The sequence below is a fragment of the Macaca mulatta genome, chromosome 2 (genome assembly GCF_049350105.2).
Source record: "Macaca mulatta isolate MMU2019108-1 chromosome 2, T2T-MMU8v2.0, whole genome shotgun sequence".
Classification (NCBI taxonomy): domain Eukaryota; kingdom Metazoa; phylum Chordata; class Mammalia; order Primates; family Cercopithecidae; genus Macaca; species Macaca mulatta.
Genome location: NC_133407.1, coordinates 110,258,357 through 110,276,269, shown reverse-complemented (window position 1 = coordinate 110,276,269; position 17,913 = coordinate 110,258,357). Strand labels below are relative to the sequence as shown.

The window sequence follows — 17,913 nt, the reverse complement described above, 5'->3', positions numbered from 1 at the left end:
ACAGCCATTACCACCCTGCCTTGTGGGATGGATGGACTGTTGGGTTGGGGCTGACAGGTGGGAGAAGGGAGGAGGCACTTAACCAGGAGCACTCGCCTCCTCCTATGCCAGAAAGTGCCTGAACAAGCAAGTCCCGAACTCCCAACCTCCACAGCCGCCACCTCCCCGTGGCTTTGTATGGAGGTCTGCACACTGCTGGAGCAGTCGGTTACCATCAGAGATAGTTGTTTGACCGGGGCTGGGTGTCACATATTACAAAAGAAATGAGGTCACTAGCCTTCCTTCTTCAGAGATGGAAAATCTGTTCCCCAGCTCAATGTGTGCATGACCCTCTCATGGAGAGACTTCCCACCCCAGCTAAGGCCCAGCCCTGGCCCAGTGCCCAAACCCTTGAGTCCAGCCAATGCCAGGCCTCTGCGTGCTGGGCCCCGGTGATGGTTTCCACACACCAGGATGTGTCACAGATCATGGTTGTTTGATCCATGACATCAGCTTGATTTTGCATACATTGCTCCACTCTAGTGGTACCAACCAGGGCGGCTCCCATCACGCCTCCCGAGTTCTTTCAGTTCCACTGTAGAGGATGTCTACATCTGGTGATGTCCCAGTCACAGGCAGTGGAGATCTCCTGCTGAAACAGCAGCATAGAGACCCACCACCGCCTCATTTTTCCTGACCCTGTTTCTCGGGAATAGGCCTGGGAATGTGGGAGAATGAATCAAGAGAGAACTGGTTTAAAGAATATGGTGAAGCCGACTCACCGTGTGTTGGCACTGGGCACCTCCCTTCTGGGTAGGGTGGGGTAGGAGCACAGCTGAATCCTTTCTTTGTGCATTAAGTCATATCTTGTGTGTCCTGATCTCGCTTCCAAAGCTCCTCTTAGGAAATCTTCATCTCTGTTCTGGTACTCAATGTGATCTGCATTTATAGGTGAAGAAGCCACAGTCCAGGCAGGTGAAGCAACTTGGCTAACATTTCCTTGGCTAAAATCCTCCAACTTTTGAAAGGGAGTGGAGCTGCCACTGAGACCCCTCCGTGTGTGGGGAAAAGAGGCTTTTTTTTGGCAGAGTACAGTGGCTGCTGGTGGTTTGCCGCTCAGGGCAGCCTGTTGGGGTTGAGCACCATCCACTGTCCCAGAGTGGTCTGTGGGCTCGATTGGGCCAGGGAGGGTGAGGGGCAGTGGGCTATGCAGGTCCCTGTCCCCCAACATCTGGGCCCCGCATGGCCAGTGTGGCCAATCCACTTCTCACCTTATGGGCCCTTTGGGGCTTAGCTCATCTGCCATAAACCTTTACTCCTCTCCTGTTTTAAAATTTAAATTGATATTTATGGCCAGGTATGGCTCACGCCTGTAATCCTAGCACTTTGGGAGGCTGAGGCCGGTAGATCACGAGGTCAGGAGATTGAGACCATCCTGGCTAACACGGTGAAACCCCGTCTCTACTAAAAATACAAAAAAAAGTTAGCCCGGCGTGGTAGCGGGCACCTGTAGTCCCAGCTACTCGGGAGGCTGAGGCAGGAGAGTGGCGTGAACACAGGAGGTGGAGCTTGCAGTGAGCTGAGATTGTGCCACTGCACTCCAGCCTGAGCGACAGAGCGAGACTCCGTCTCAAAAAAGAAAAAAAATTAAATTGATATTTACATAAATTATAGATTTTCTGATTGTAGAAAACTTAGAAACTACAGATCAACATGTATCTGTGCATATCATGCTGTTTTGTAACCTTTTTTCATGTGCCGTGTCATGACTGTCTTTTGGTAAATATACTTTCATGAAATTATCTATGGCAGCTTAATATTTCTTTGAGAGTACCATGATTTACTTTTTAGTCCTAGGTTTTTTTGTTTTGTTTTTGGCATACCAGTTTTTTCTGATGCCTTAAGTACCCACTAGCTATGGGCTTTCAGGTGGGATGGGTGCAAAGTTCAGCTTGTCAATGTAGAGCACCTTGGTTAGGTTCTGCAGAGTCCAGGATGAGAGTGGGTGCAGACCACGTGATGCAGATGTGATGGCAGCTCCGGCAGGGCAGGGGCCTCATTTAACTAACACTCAGCCCCGGTCATTGCCTGGAACAGCCTTTGGCTGTTTATAAGCCGTCCTTCGGGGGCCTTTGGGTAGGCCTTGGTGCGAACACGTGGCCATAGCTGTTGATCGGTCTTGGTGGGGGCTCCCATACAGATCTCATCCCCAGCCAGCTCTGGCGTCTCTGGCCTCCTCGTTTTTAAGGCAAGGGCTTGACTATACTACTTCTGAAGCTCCTGCCTCTGAGACCTGTGACCTAAAATTGTAATTTTTAGGGCCGAGGAAGGCTTCTTCTGGCCATGGGGAGAGCTGAGAGGCTGGGCTCCTGTTGAGGGAGGGAGTTTCCAGGATGATACTGTAGGCTGAACTCCACTGTGGGGCAGGCTGCAGGAGTTTTTCCTTTGAGGAACACTTGAGTGCCCAGAGCCCTGGCAGAGCCACCTGCAGCCCTGGCCAGACCCCAGTCACTGCGTCAGGTAGCTTCTCTCCCGTGATTGCTGGTCCCGGAGGAGCCAGATGGAGGAAGCTGGTATGGGGTCCACCCCTAGGCCAGAGAGCAGGGTGTGGATTCTGCCTCCGGCTCTTCCTTCAGCTCTGGCACCTCGGTAATCTTTCTGGACTGTTTTCCACATTGAGAAAATGTCAGTGACAATCTCTCCCTGTGTGGAAGGGTGGTCTCGAGAGGTGGCCTCTGAGAGGCCGTGTGTGGAGGCTGCCCCTACTGGGAAGGGCGCATTATCTCATGCTTTCTGGCCTGTGGTTTCAGGTGGTAGCACAAAGGAGCTCCCACTCCTTTTCCTGAAGCCTGCTGAGGACACATTTGCCAGGGCTTGCTTAGAGGCCTGTCCACCCCCTGGGGCTGTGATGTGGCCCTGTCCTGTCCGTGGTCACTTCATGTGTCATGTGTTCCAATAGACCTTGTCCTCTTTGGCCAGAAGGACAGGAGGCTTGGGGTGGGCTGGATAAGAGAAGGAAAGGGAGGTTTTATTGCCTTACGCTATACCTGTTCTTCAGTGTGCGTCCACAGTTGCCTTACTGGATGACAGCTGGAGCACAGTCTCCTCTGCCCACAAGTGGGGAAGCCACTGGTCTCTTTTAAAGTCTCATTTGCTGCAGAGCCAGCCATTGAGTGTTCTAAAGAAAAATACCAATCACCAAACAAAAACATCCATCTACTAAATTGTCCTTTGCCCTCATAGCCTGGTGGTACTTTAGGCCTCTCTAGGGCACTCTGCCAGAAGAGATCCCAGAGGTGTCATAGCTATTATGAATTATGCTGCCAGGATTGTGTGTATGTAGAACGCTTTGTTTTGCTTGCTCCTGTTTTGTTACTATTTCTATGGAATAATTTTCCCAGAGCAGGGTTACTGGGTCAGGGGGTTTGAACATTTTAGTGGCACTTGAAAGAAAGACCAGAGCAGCCTCTAGAGCAGCTGTGTACCTCATCTGGGGTAGTTGCCTCTCCCCTCATTTTCATGCTTCTCTCGGGTCTGGCCTCTGGCAGCAGCAACTGAAGCCTTGTTATTTATGTTGGGGACAAGGGGGTAGGTCCTGAAGCCTAAAGCAAACAGAGGGTTATTAGGGGCGTGTTTGAGTGTCATGAGTGTGTTTTCCTGGCAGAGCTCCAGTGTCTCTGTACTCTGAATATTAAAAATGAAAGTGTTCTTTGATCACAGTTGCTAGTCTCTCTGGCCAGTGGTGGCCTCCGCAAGGCCTGCAGGCCCATCCTGGGCGTGGCCTTCCCTGTGGTCTGTTATGAGGAGGAGTGCCTCACAGCAGCTTTCTCTCTGGCCCCTGAGGGGGCCTGTGTGGGCAGGAGAGGGACCAGGGTGACCAGGTGGAGAACCTTGTTCTCAGGGAACAGGCCATGTGGGACTGCCTTGTCCTTACCCTCTCTCTCCCTCCCTCCCCGGGCCCAGGGCAGGGGCAGAATGTGGAGTAGCCTCAAGATACAAGGGATGAGAAGAGAGGCTAGCGCCCCAAAGGATAAGCCTGGTAGCATGAGCGAGTGAAGTGGACCAGGGGCCATGAAACCCCCATGAGCAGTGTAGACTTTGAGGCCAGTTTGCCAGTGATGGGGTTGGATCAGATGCATAATCTATCTCAAAGCTTCCTTTCATTTCGCCATTCTAGAACTCTACTCTGGCTCTGTACTTGACAGAACATCAACTTTCTCCACCTGCTTCCTCTCAGTGGCACATATGGAAGGTGTGAAAAAGCACCCCAGGGGTGCTTTCCCCTGAACCTCCCTGGCCAGCCCGTGTCAGGGGCTCCTGCAGCTGGCCTGAAGCGGAGTAAAGTAAATAGAAAACGTCAGCTACCCGTTTTAGAAGGAAACTCTATAGAATGCGAGCTTGGCATTGCCAGTTGCTTTGCCACAAAGAAGCTGCTTAGGAGTTGGCTGCCCCGGCCCAGCCACATTCCTGCCCTCTCTATCTGCTGGGCACAACTTCTTTGCTTCCAAATGTCTTCTCAAGTCATTGAAAGACTCAGAGAGCCCCAGGCTACCCATAAAACTCTTTCTTGAGTGCCTTCTGAATTCCTTTATCCAGCTTGAGGCAATGTATGCTGAGCCCCTCCTGGAGTTGCCTGGTGCCTTTAGGGCAGGCTGTGAAAGACAGATATGCAGCCAACACAGGGCCACATGCCTGGAGTGGGGGCTGCTGTGGAGAGGGTAGAGAGGCAAGTGGGACAAAGAGGGCCCTGGAGAAGGGCGGTCACTGTGCCTCAGGGTGAATAGGGACACTGGGAGGGGCCCACAGGGCCACCTCCTTGAGCTGGCTCTTGAAGCGTGATGGACAGGGAAGTGTGTAGCCAAGGGGATGAGCAGGCTGTGGGGCCAGGATCATGTGAAGAAGCTTAGACTCGTTTTGGGGACACTGGGGTCCCTGAGTCAGAGGGAGTACCAGTGGAGGCACTGAGGTGGCTGCTGTGTCTGCTCCTGTGGAGACATAGCAAAGCTCCACCGAGACACTGGCTGCTGGTATAGGGTGGACTGTGGGTGGCCTAGGGCATTTGGTGCAAAGGATAGTGTCTTAGAAGCCATCGGGTTTTCTCGGCTGCCCTTCCCATAGACTCTGGGGCTGAAAGCCCCAAAAACGTGGCCTGGTCTCTGCTTCCCTTTGGCTAGGGGACAGCCTGGGCCTAAGCCACAGAGACTGGACACCAGCAGAGCTGAGGTGCTGGTGCTGCCTGACTCAGAACCCTGCCACAGTCCTCTGCTGCCTTTCGGCTCCTCTGCCTGTTTCTTCTTTATGTTTTTGAGTACTTGGTTGATTGTTTCTATGTAGAAAGAATTACTGATTAGAAATTCTGGAATCTACAGAAAATCAAAAAATCAAGTAAAAATCACTTCCCTGATGAGCTGATGGCTCACGCCTGTGGTCCCAGCCATTTGGGAGGCTGACACAGGAGGATTGCTTAAGCCCAGGAGATCAAGTCCAACCTGAGCAGCATAGTGAGACCCACATCTCTCTCTCTCTCTCTCTCTCTCTCTCTCTCTTTTTGTTTTTTTGTTTTTTTGTTTGAGATGGAGTCTTGCTCTTCTCACCCAAGCTGGAGTGTAATGGCACCATCTTGGCTCGCTGCCTCTGCCTCCCGGGTTCAAGTGATTCGCCTGCCTCAGCCTCCCAAGTAGCTGGGATTACAGGCACCCGCCACCACATCTGGCTAATTTTTGTATTTTTAGTAGAGATGGGGTTTCACCATGTTGGTTGGCCCGGCTGGTCTCCCCCTGACCTCAGGTGATCCACCTGCCTTTGCCTCCCAAAGTATTGGGATTACAGGTGTGAGCCACTGCACCCAGCAAAACCCCCATCTCTTAAAAAAAAGTCACTCCTAGAGGTAACCACTGTTGACATTCTTGTTGGTTTTATTTCTTTTCTTGTAGCTAGAGCTAGTACCTTCTCCCCTTAGCAACCTCCTCATTCTCAAGTGGGGGTGACAGAAGCATTGTTTGACTCCAGTGGTCCTCAGAAAGGCGGCTTCCAGATGCCAGTGACTGCCGGTGAGTGCAGGCTGCTTCAGCGTTTCCTGGCCGGCCGACAAGGTGTTAGGTGTTGGCCTGCCTTACTGGTCTGGCTGGCACCATCTCGTCACACCCTGCCCAGTCTCCAAGAGCTGTGGCGGCCCTGGACACTGTAAGGCTATGGGAGCCCCTAGGATGGCAGCCTGGGCCTGCTTTGTGTGTGAATCTGTTGTCCTACTATTTGTTTCTTGACTTTCCTTTTTTTTTTTTTTTTTTTTTTTGAGACGAAGTCTCACGCTGTTGCCCAGGCTGGAGTGCAGTGGCGCGATCTCGGCTCACTGCAAGCTCCGCCTCCTGGGTTCACGCCATTCTCCTGCCTCAGCCTCCTGAGTAGCTAGGACTACAGGCGCCCGCCACCGCGCCCGGCTAATTTTTTGTATTTTTAGTAGAGACGGGGTTTCACTGTGGTCTCGATCTCCTGACCTTGTGATCCGCCCGCCTCGGCCTCCCAAAGTGCTGGGATTACAGGCTTGAGCCACCGCGCCCGGCCTGACTTTCCTTTTTTATCTCCGTTCTTGTCTCTTTTTGTTTTTAATCATTCCACTTTCTTCTTCTGTTAACTTGTTAATTGTATACTGTGTTCCCTTTCTTTTAGTAATTTCCACAGGCATAACAACAAAAATCCTTGACTTACCAAAGTCTAATAGAAAATAGTAGCATGTTTACCATTTCCTCTACAGTGCTTAGGACCTTAGAACACTTCAAGGCTATTTGCCACTCTTTCTTTTATACTATTGTTGCTACATTTTAAATACTGTAAGTCACTATTACTCTTTTATACAGTGAATATTCATTTAAATCTACCTACGTATTTACCCGTTTTCCCCCTGCTTTTTTTTTTTTGAGATAGGGTCTTGCTTTGTCACCCAGGCTGGAGTGCAGTAGTGTAATCATAGCTCTGTGCAGCCTTGAACGCCTGGCTCAAGCAATCCTCTTGCCTTAGCCTCTCAAGTAGCTGGGATTACAGGCACAAGCCATTGTATTTACCCTTTCTGAGGCATTTTATTTTTTCCCTGCAATTCCATGTTTCCGTCTGAGATCATTTTCCTCTAGCCTAAAGTATTGCTTTTAGTATTTCTTGAATAACAGATTCGCTGATAACTAATTCTCCTAACCTTTCTATGTCTGAAAAAGTCTTTCTCTTGAAGGCTTCTTAACTAGATTTAGAATTTTGTGTGACATTTATTTTGTCCACATTTCTGAGATACCATTTCGTTGTCTTACGGTTTCCATAGTTTCAGTTGAGAAGTCAGCAGTCTGTTTTAGTTTCTGCCTAAACACACGTCTTTGTTTTTTTTTTAATCTCTCCAGGCCCATGAGATTATATGAGGTTGGTGCAAAAGTAATTGTGGTTTCTGCCACTATGTTCAATGGCAAAAACCACAGTTATGTTTGCACCAACCTAATGGGAAGCTCTGCTCAGTCTCTAAGCTTTTCAGCTGCTGCATGTAAATAGACATGCTTTAAAGGGAAAGAGGGACGTGATGTCAGGCTCACTTTGTTTTACTTGCCTTATCTCCGTGATTGCAGCCCCTGAAATCTTTGTTGTCTTGGTACTTCTCTGAAGCCAATTAAATATATATATGTATTTTTTATTTTTATTTTTTTTTGAGATAGTCTGCAGCCTAGGCTGGAGTGCAATGGTGTGATCTCAGCTCACTGCAACCTCCACTTCCTGGGTTCAAACGATCCTCCTGCCTCAGCCTCCTGAATATCTGAGATTACAGGCATGTGGCACCACATCCAGCTAATTTTTGTATTTTTAGTAGAGACTGGGTTTTGCCATGTTGGCCAGGCTGGGCTCAAACTCCTGACCTAAAGTGATCTACCTGCCTCAGCCTCCCAAAGCTCTCGGATTACAGGCGTGAACCACCGCGCCTGGCTGAAATAGATTTTTAAAAATGTGTTTGCTGTCAGGTTTATTAACCTGTGTTGGAAAGACCAGGTCCCCAAGCTGAACCCCCCATGCTCCTTGACTCTCCCAGAGACTCCTGCCCTTTGGTAGTGGTGGAATTCCAGGGATGGGCAGTTAAGTGGTCATTAGGGAGGGGAAGTCTCTTAGCTCTCCAAGCTAAGGGGACTGGAGGTCAGAGAGACTGCACCATTTTCACGCGATCGCACAACAGTGGCTGCACGTCAGATTAGCTCTGCAAGAGTGAGTCTGGGGAGGGTGTGGACTCAGCTCAATAGAGCTGGATGCACCCAGCGCAACCTTAATGTTTTTACATGTGGAAACTGAGGCCCAGAATGAGACCTTCCCCTAGTGGTTGAGATCTGGGTATTCTTGGCTGCTTGGCCAGTGCTCCACTCTGGGGGTGGCAGGGCACAGTGGGCACAAGGCTCTGCTTCCACCTCTTGCTTGTGGTTCACTCCTCCAGTTGGCCTTCTGAAGCCTGGGCAGTGGGCGGGCTGGAGGCAGGGTGCGGGTTGCTGCTCTGAGTTCTGGGTCAAGTTCCCTTTGGCCTCTCCTCTCTCCTGTCAATTTCTCACAGAACCCTGGAGACAGTTTCTGAAAGTGACAGTTTTTCTTCTTGCTAATCCCTGCAGTTTTCTTCCCACACCCAGTTTCTCTTCCTCATTTCTCCCCACCCTGTTGTGAACAAAAGCCTTTGCACCCAGTCATGCCCCACTTTGTCTCCCTGTACCTCTGTGACCTGACATGTACCCCCAGGCCCGAGGCAGGCGTTCAAGGATGGGGGACGGGGTGGGGTATCTCCGCACCTTAGAGGAAGCAGGCTCTTGGAGTGCAGGTGGGCTTCCTCCACACAGGCAATGTTGGCACTGCCCCATCTCCCCCATCATCCAGTGGTTCAGCCCAGCCCCAAGGCTCCAGGCCCAGGGGCCCTGGCAGGAGGGAAGGAGATGGTAAGTAAGCTGGGGGCAGGAAGCAGGTGGAGCCCTTGAATAGGAGAGTGAGTGGCATCTGAAAGCCCCTGAGTCCAAAGCACTGCCGCTTGCTAGCTGTGTGGCCACAGACACCCCTGCCTCTGGGAAAGCTTGCTTTCGCAGGTCCTGAGAAAGTCAGCAGCACTTTTACCTGGTCCAGACAGAGGGCTTTGAAGATGGCAGACTATGGGAGGCTTGTTGGGAAATTGTTTCCTGCCTTAGAGGCCCAGAACTTTTCTGAGGGACCAACGGTCAAGAACTGAAAGAGGTACTGGGGAGGGAGGAGGACCCGCGGCCTAGTCTCCCCTGGCCGGCATCTGAGGGGCCACTCTTGCATCCCCTGGGGCTAGGGGTCTGTCCCACTGCCTCTGCCTTGCCTTTCTTAGACCCAGCAGCCCCCCAGGACCTCTCGTCCTGCTGCCCTGTGGAGTTACCAGGGACACCTCTTCCTGGGAGCCTGCTTCTGTGTGGGGGGGTCCAAGATTTGATGAGCCCCTGAGCCAGAGAGGACCCCAGTGAGTTCTTGGTTCAGCCACCCCTGCCTGAAAAGACTGAGGCAAGAAGAAAATAAAAACATAGTAACTAGCCACAGCTCCCCCCGGGCGATTCTGGTCCCCTGTGGCTCCTCTGTCTTCATGGAGGCCTTGGGGGCTGTGCATTTCTCACTGCTGTCCTGGTGGACTGTGGCCTTCCCAGCTTTGCACACGGTCATGCCTGTTTTCCCAGCCCTCACGGGCCACTCTCAGCAGTCTTGGAGCCGAGTCAGCCTCTCGTGTGCTTTGTGCCTTGACCCTGTCCACGTCATCTGCAGGCCTAGGCGCTGCCACCTCCTGGAGTGCCTCCCCTCCATGTTCCCACGGCTTGTAGGCAGCTGCGCCCCTCTGGAGCCCACCAGCACCTGCTTGTCTGTCCACACGTCACTCCTCACTCACTGCCACTTGCCCCTGGCCCAGCACACCCAGATTTTTCTCTAAGTAGTTGAGGCGTACTCCGTGGCATGAGCCCCAGGGCAGGAAGGCTCTGAAGAGGGACCAGACTTGGGGAACTTGTGGGTGACCACTGGCCTTGTCTTTTAGGAATCACTCAGTCCAGGAGCTTTAGCCCTGGCTGGGAGGCATACCTTGCCTTGAGCTCAGATGTGCACCCATTGCTGTGTGATCCTGTGAAAAGGGTATGGTCTCTCTGACCTCCAATCCCCTTAGCTGTTAAATGGGGATGATCCAGGAGAGACACCCTGTGAATGCTCCCTAGGCGTCCTTGGCCCAACTCTGGAAGAGAACCATACTCCAGCAGAGTAGACAGGGCCTCTGGAGGGCAGCCAGTCCCGCTAAGTGGCAGGGGACAGTGCCAAGTGGCCTGACTGATGACGCTTCATTCTGTGCTTTTCCTCCTCACCAGGCCATCTCCAGAGAGCGCAGAGGAAAGTTGGGAAGTCATGGGCTATGCAAGTTGTATGAATGAATGAATGAGACCATGTCACACACTGACTTCGTCTCTGCTTGTTCTCTCTGTCCTTGCAGGGAACTTAGGCTGCGGAACTATGTCCCGGAGGATGAGGACCTGAAGAAGAGGAGGGTGCCCCAGGCCAAACCGGTTGCAGGTAAGCAGGCTGCCCCTCTCCACCTCTGCTTCCTGGCACTGTCAGCCACCTTGCACCTCAGCAGGCTTTGCTCTCTGAGAATAACCAGCAGTACCAGGACAGGAGTTGGGCTTTCAGGCAGGACCCCTTGTTACCATCTCATGGCAGATGCGCACAGTCGGCCGTCGGTGGCAGCAGAGGCTGTCGGGGCGCTGCAGAGGCCTCTTGTGCCTTCTCAGTCCTGCTCACACCCGCCTGAGACTGAGGCCTCCCCGGGATCTGAGTGGGGTTTGAAAAAGGCCACATCCTCTCAGAGGACTCGTGGGCTGAGAAGTGGACGTGGTCATGGGGCCCTTGGGCAGCAGGGCAGGTGATGGGTCCTGTGGGGCCTGGGTGGGTCAGAGACAGGGGCCAGTCATTCAGCCATGCACAGCAGTGGACCGGCAATGTGGAGCACCGAGGCAGGGGAGAGGGCCTGGCCCAGGGCTTGCCTAGTCTCTTGCCATGGTGTGGGAGCAGCACAGCCACTAGGAGCTTCTGGCCGTCCACACCACTCATGCCAGGAAGTTTCTTAGTCCTCCGGATCCCTGGGCCCTTGCCCTGGAGAGTCCCTATTTTAATTCTTTATGTTTGTTGCTTGTTTTTTTGAGACGGAGTCTCGCTCTATCACCTAGGCTGGAGTGCAGTGGCATAATCGCGGCTCACTGTAATCTCAGCCTCCTGAGTAGCTGGGATTACAGCTGTGTGCCACTGTGCCTGGCCAATTTTTGTGTTTTTAGTAGAGACAGGATTTCACCATGTTGGCCAGGCTGGTCTCGAACTTCTGACCTCAGGTGATCCACCTGCCTCGGCGTCCCAGAGTTTTGGGATTCCAGGTGTGAGCCTCCACTCCTGGCCTTGTTATCATCTTTCTTTGAATTGCATAAGTAACAAGTGAATAAATACATTTATCTTGGGAAAAAGTAAAGTGTTTCTGCTTGGCCACATCCCAGTCTGCTTCCCCACCTCCTTCATCCCTGAAATCCACACATTCCCCCATGATTTGCTCTGTAGTCTGGGCCCCACCTGGTAGGGTAATGGTGCAGTGGGGGTCAGTAGGCAGGACAGAGGAGAGGTGAGGAACTGCCCAGGTCAGGGGCAGCCCTCAACTCTCATCTGTTTCCGGAGGGAGGTGAGGCAGAGCAGGAGGGCACTCATGGGCCCACTGAGTGCCAGGGGTTGGAGGAAGCCCACAGAGCTCAGAGTTGTTAGTGCTTCCGCCATTTGTCCCCGAGGGGCAGGAACCTTCTAGTCAGATTGCTCAGAGGCTCGCTATTCTGGCAGCAGCTTGGAGGAGCTGGAAGGTGCCTCTGTCCTGGTCTTGGGAGCATACAGCTGAGGTGGGATGGAGGAAAAGCCACCTGTGGCTCTGGCTAGGCTGGGACCCAGAGGACATCCTCAGAGCCCAGTAGCCCTAGGATTATGTGAGAAGCCAGTCCTCACTTTGTATGTACCCAGGCAGCTCTCTGGTCTCGTAGTTACTGTCAGCATCCATGCTTCCTGACTGACTGTGGCTGGCTGCCTCCTGCTGTCCCATTCTTGGCCTGTGGGGACTGCTTCATCCTGGAAAACCCAGGCCCCCCCTCCAGAGCTGCCTTTGCAGGGTCTTCACCTCTGGCTGATTGGGGACCACAGAGAAGTGGGTGCAAGGAAGCCTGGGGTCCTGTCTCACTGCGGGCCACAGTAGGCAGTGTCCCTGCAGAGCAGCAGCGCCTTTCCCACAGGTCTTCTCTGTTTTATTGCACCCTCTAGTGGAGGAGAAGGTGAAGGAGCAGCTGGAGGCCGCCAAGCCTGAGCCCGTCATCGAGGAGGTGGTAAGTGCCTGGGCTGCCCTGGCATCCTCACTGCTTCTGTGTGTCCTGTTTCTCTTTGCCACCTGCTCTCCCTCTGCCCCTCATTCCTTCTCGTCACTTCTATTCCCTTCCCACCTGCCTCTTTGCCCTCGTCCCTCTCCTTCCTCCTTCTCTTTCTCCCATTTCCCTCCTTCCCGAGCCTGCCCTCCCCCTTCCCTGGGGCGGCCCCTCCACCCTGATATGTGTCTCCTCCCTTCCCAGGACCTGGCCAACCTTGCTCCTCGGAAGCCTGACTGGTGAGTGTTACCCATGTGGGGCTGGTGCAGGCTGACTCAGGGGCTCTTGGTGCCAGCATGGGCCAGGGGCTTGGCCCTTCCTGCCCTTACAGTGCAGAGACTGGCAGTACAGACATAGAGTTGCACGAGATAGCTACTGTTGGAAACCAGTGCTGAGGAGGACGTAAGTGGCGGGATAAGAGGGGAGTGATGGAGAGGGGCTCAGGTGCGGGGAGCAGCAGGCCCCTCATGAAGGCCCTCCTGAGAGGTTGAGAGCCCATCTGCTCCAGAGCTCCCATTTGAGTGAGCCCAACCGCTGTCCTTGGGGGCCAGGGGTGGACGGAAGGGCAGACACAGTTTTCTGTTCCTGTTCTACCACCATAGTTTGTTCCCTCTGGCCCTGGTTTCCTCCTCTCTGAAATGAAGGTCATCATCCTTCTTGCTAGGCAGAGAGAGAGTGGGAGAGAGGGTGCTGTGGGCCGGGAGGCTTGTGTCTGTCTTCATCTTGAGCTGGAGGTAGGGCTGTATCCCTGTCGTCTGATTCTGGGTCCACTTAACACCAGCTGAGGGTATTTTAATTTGATGAAACAAAAGCATGGGGCATATGTCCTGGGAATCCCAGAGCCAGAGAGAATGGACTGAGTGCTTGTGCACTTCCAGATGCCCACAGTGGAGGGGCTGGGCCTGTGGCTGGAGGAGGAGCAGGGCCCACAGTGGATGGGAGCAAGTCACTCCCTGATGGTGACCGGAGGAACAGAGCAAGAGAGGGTCCCTGAGAAACCATCCACTTTTGCATGTCTTAGCTCAGTCCCTTATGTTGGGTGGGTTTGTGGTACTAGTCCCCCTGCCTCAGTGGGACAGGAAATAATGGTTCGTGCTGGGTTTGAGAGGGTGCAGAAGGGGAATGTCCTGGCCTCTTCCACAGGGCAGCCCCCTCAAGCAACTGAGCATGACTCCTGTGCCAGAGGGCTGCAAGAGGGGAGGGGGTCCAAGGCCACATCAGGCCAACCTTCACCTTCCTGCTTTTCCCTGCCTCCCTGCTCCAGGGACCTCAAGAGAGATGTGGCCAAGAAGCTGGAGAAACTAAAAAAGCGGACTCAGAGGGCCATTGCCGAGCTGATCCGTAAGTGCAGTACCTGGGAAGGTGGGGTCCTACCCACTGGATGGTGGCCCAAGCACAGGAACCCTTCCCACTCCTTCTGTCTGCCATCCACCCCAGGTGAAAGGCTGAAAGGCCAGGACGACAGCCTAGCCTCTGCAGTGGATGCTGCCACCGAACAAAAGGCCTGTGACTCTGACTGAGGCGTGCTCTGCCCCACCACTCGCCCATCAGGCCTGTCCTGCAGGGGATGGTCTTGGGCAGGGATGGGGGCTCGGCTTGCCGTCACCTCCAGTCTGGCTTCTGAGCAGAGACTCCCTGCCCGTCACGTCTGAAACCCCTATCGGTGAGGTCAGCTCCGTGTCTCCTGGGTGGCCCCTGCCATTCTGAATGGAGGCAGAACCAGCAACAACTCTGGGCATGCCTGTGTCTGCCCATGTGAATGTAAATATGTCTGTATATATGTATATATTTTGAACTTTAAAAAAAAAAATCTGGAAATAGAGACAAGTAAATCCCTGTCTGTGGCAGAAATCTGTCAAATATTTCCTACTCTGGATTTGGGCTCTACAGGGTGGAGATGGAGTGACTGCAGAAGCGGTACTTAATATGTATGAATAATCCCTGTGTTGGACTGGGCATGTTAAGGCTGGAGGGGTGGGGAATACTTAGGGCTGCCTTCTGCAGCCATGTCCTGGCCCAGTCCATGGTCACTGCTGGTCATCTCAAGATCCTTGGGTGATAGAGACAGGGTCTGAGAAAATCCTTTTTAACACCTCCCCCAGGCCTAGGCCTTGCAATAGTCTGTGGAGTAGCTGGAGAGGCTCCCACCCTGGTCCTCTGGGGATCCTTTCACAGTATGAGAGAGACTGGGCCTTGGCAAGCCCCAACTCAGGGCCACTCCAGATTTGATGCTGCTGTCACTGCTTTCCCCACTCTCCCCAGCCCCAGGCAGCCCCTCTCCCTGTTCCACCAGTCAGAGCTAGACTGTGGCTCCCCTAGGACAGAAAGCCTGCATGGGAGGGGTGGCCCATTCTGCTAGAGACGGGGACATTGTAGGCTGGGTTTCAGGTGTGGTCGTGGACCCTAGATCCCCAAGGTTCTGGCTTTAGGATATGAGCCTCCTCTGTGGAGCTGACTCTCCAGGGTAGCAGGCTGGCTGCGTCATCTCTGACTGCAGTACCTGTGGCCAACTGGACTTGCATCTCCTCCAGGATGGTTACACCCTTGAGTTTCCTTCAGGATGTCCCCTTGAGCCTCCTGCCTCTGCCCTAAGCCGTCTAGTGTGTTCTTCCTCTCCGCAGTGTTCCAGAAACACAATGACCCATCTCTGGCAGACAGTGCCAAGCACTCCAGTCATAGAGGCAGAGTGGGTTTGTGCACACAGAGACCAGTGCACTCACACAACCAATGAAAAAACCCTTTAAGTTAAAATTATGCAACTATTCTTGGAAGGTAATTCCTGTGTGGAAAAGAAGCAGAAACTTCTAGCCGTAGGTGAGGGCTGAAGTGGTAGCTGGCCAGCTTCTGCATTGAGTAGTAAGACCAGACCAAGACCCTGACTCCCACATGGGACAGAAACCCTTCCAGTATTTCCTAGGTCCAGTGGTACATGCAGGACTGGAGCCAGGCTCCCTCTGTCCAGTTGGTAAAACTGGAGCTGGGCTGTTTTTCCTACGGAAAAAAAGGGTGAAAAGACTCCCTGCATCTCCTGGGATTGCAGCTGGAAACAGGATGCATGTCTGTAGCAGTGGAAGGACATGGATACCTGGTGACTGGCAACTAAGCTGCCACTCAGCATCAGCTCTGGGACTAGAGTAGGGTTATCCGCCAGTACGACAGTCCCGAGAGCTATTGAAAGGTATGCTTCTGGTTTTATGACCCTGGGTGTTGTCCTAGAAGGAAAAACAAAGTACCATGCATCATGAGTACGCAAACAAAAATTACAAAATACATGAGAAAATCCAATGCCTTAAAGAATGACCAGTAACACAAGTGGGAGGATTTATACCCAAACTTAAATAGTAACAGCCTACAAGGTTTTAAAAATGAGCATTTGTTTTTACATCAGAGAGATAAAAGAGGGTGTGGTACCCTTAAGAACAGAGATTAGACATAAGAAAGAACTGATGATAAATTTTGGAAAGAAAGAATACAGCCCTTAAAATAAGAAACTCACTAGAGAGCCAAGTATTAACCTATAGTCCAAGAAAGGATTAGTAAATTGGAAGTTAAAGCTGAGACAGTCATACAGAAGGTGGCAGTGAGAGAGAAAGAGGGTGAGATGGAGGGTAGCTTGAGAACCTTGTCATACTGATACATGTCCTATAGATGACAGGAGTTCCAAGAAAAGGAAACTAGAGAAAGAAGGTACTTGAAGAAAGAATGGCCAACAACTTCTTTTTTTTCCCGAGACAAAGTCTCACTCTGTCTTCCAGGCTGGAGTGCAGTGGCACCATCTAGGCTCACTGCAACCTCTGTCTCCCAGGTTCAAGTTATTCTCCTGCCTCAGCCACCCAAGTAGCTGGGATTATAGATGCGTGCCACCACGTCCAGCTAATTTTTGTATTTTACTAGAGATGGGGTTTCACCATGTTGGCCAGGCTGGTCTCGACTCCTGACTTCTGGTGATCCATCTGCCTCGGCCTCCCAAAGTCATGGGAGGGATTACAGGCATGAGCCACTGCACCCAGCCGGCCAACCACTTCTCTTTCTAGTTTCATGGTGGAATAGTTACCTGAACTGATCCTCTCTTTGCAAACAGCTAAAAATTCTAGGTAAATAAAGAATAACAACAAATATTTTAAAAATACAGCAATGAGCTGGCAAGAAAATAAGGAATACTTTGGCAGAATGTAAAAGAGATAGCAGAATGCCATAGTCTGACCTTTGCCTTGAGAGCATTTGACAAACCAGGTGAAACTGAACATTGTTTTTTGGGGTTCCTGATGCCTGGGCTGAAGACAAACCAAAACCTTTGCAAAATGAGGGCCCTAATAGAACTCTCTATAAAGCTGGGTCCCCAAAGGGTGACACCCTCTGTGAACTAATAGCAAATCTGCCCTCCTGGCTTCCCATACAAAAATTAAACCTTGCCACTTACTCGACTGAAAAAAAGGTCTTCCTTGAGAACTGAGCCAGCCTTCATGTGGGTTTTTGCACATGAGAATCCAAGAATTTAAGTGGTCCCACTGGTCCCAGAATGTTGGAAGTCTCAAACACTTGATAGAAGAAAATGTAGATCCTACCTGGACAAAGCTTTATTCATATCGGTTCTCAAAGAATTCTCACTTATAAAGTTCCAAGACATATGAGAATCTTAGGGCCTACTCAGTGACCCTTGATGGACAGTGACCCTCAAGGATCATCCCCAAACATGACCTGGGCCACTTCACAATGTACCGCCTCACTGCTGCTGAGTATGATGGGCACAGCACCTGTCCCTCCCCACAGTGCGACTAGGAGTCTGGCCCCATATGGGACGATGGCTTGCTGGGAAATGAGCATCAAAGGAAGGGAGCAATAAATTTTGAGCCAAGAGCTTTAAGTTATTTTTAAAATAGGAAAGAGAAATGAACAGATTGCAGAAAGGCTCATCAGACAAGCAAGGTAACAGAGCCTCAGGTGCAAGATAACCAACATCAAAAATAACATGGTAGAACCAGACTTGTAAAGACTTCAGACATCAGAATTATCAGCCATGGAATTTAGATATGTTTAAAAATTATTTAAGAACTAAAAGATGTGAAAATAGCAGATTTGCAAAAGAACCAAACCAATATTCTGGAAATAAAAGATACAGTAATCTGCCCCCCACCCCTGGCGTCTCCAGTTTCCCTTTCTGTGGTTTTAGCTACCTACCTGTTGTCAACCATGTCCAAAACTATCACATGCAATAAGATACTTTGAGAGAGACCACGTTCACATAATTTTTATTAGTGTATATTTTTATAATTTTCTCATTAGTTATTGTTAATTTGTTACTGTGCCTAATTTATAAATTAAACTTTATCATATGTATGTATGTGTAAGAGAAAGCACAGTATATATAGGGTTCAGTACTCGCCGCCATTTCGGGCATCCACTGGGGTTGGGGGTCTTGGAACATCCCCCCACATGGATAAGGAATGACTATATACTACTGTAGTGTATTATGGCAATTAAAAACCTTGTATCTGTGGATTAGACAAAG

The 17,913-nt window shown here is 51.5% G+C and overlaps 1 protein-coding gene and 1 long non-coding RNA gene across 13 annotated transcripts in view; one reads left to right on the top strand and one right to left on the bottom strand.

Moving 5' to 3' along the window:
• CCDC12 (coiled-coil domain containing 12) overlaps window positions 1–14,255 on the top strand; it is a 76,338-nt gene extending 62,083 nt beyond the window's left edge. For 6 of the 12 annotated variants that reach the window (XM_077992552.1, XM_077992551.1, XM_077992549.1 and 3 more), the window contains 5 exons: window positions 10,457–10,536; window positions 12,307–12,368; window positions 12,609–12,643; window positions 13,669–13,745; window positions 13,842–14,255. In XM_077992552.1, the coding sequence (XP_077848678.1) occupies window positions 10,457–10,536; window positions 12,307–12,368; window positions 12,609–12,643; window positions 13,669–13,745; window positions 13,842–13,924 (337 nt within the window). In that variant the 3' untranslated portion in view covers window positions 13,925–14,255. Of the gene's footprint in view, window positions 1–10,456; window positions 10,905–12,306; window positions 12,407–12,608; window positions 12,644–13,668; window positions 13,746–13,841 lie in introns of those variants that run through there. The other 6 variants (XM_077992547.1, XM_077992548.1, XM_077992544.1 and 3 more) reach the window with 2 other exon arrangements.
• On the bottom strand, window positions 3,040–7,679 carry LOC144339166 (uncharacterized). Its single transcript, XR_013413889.1, has 2 exons — window positions 6,545–7,679; window positions 3,040–6,242 (listed from the first exon to the last, which is right to left on the bottom strand). It is a non-coding gene; the product is annotated as an uncharacterized LOC144339166 (long non-coding RNA).
• Window positions 14,256–17,913: the final 3,658 nt, after the last annotated feature.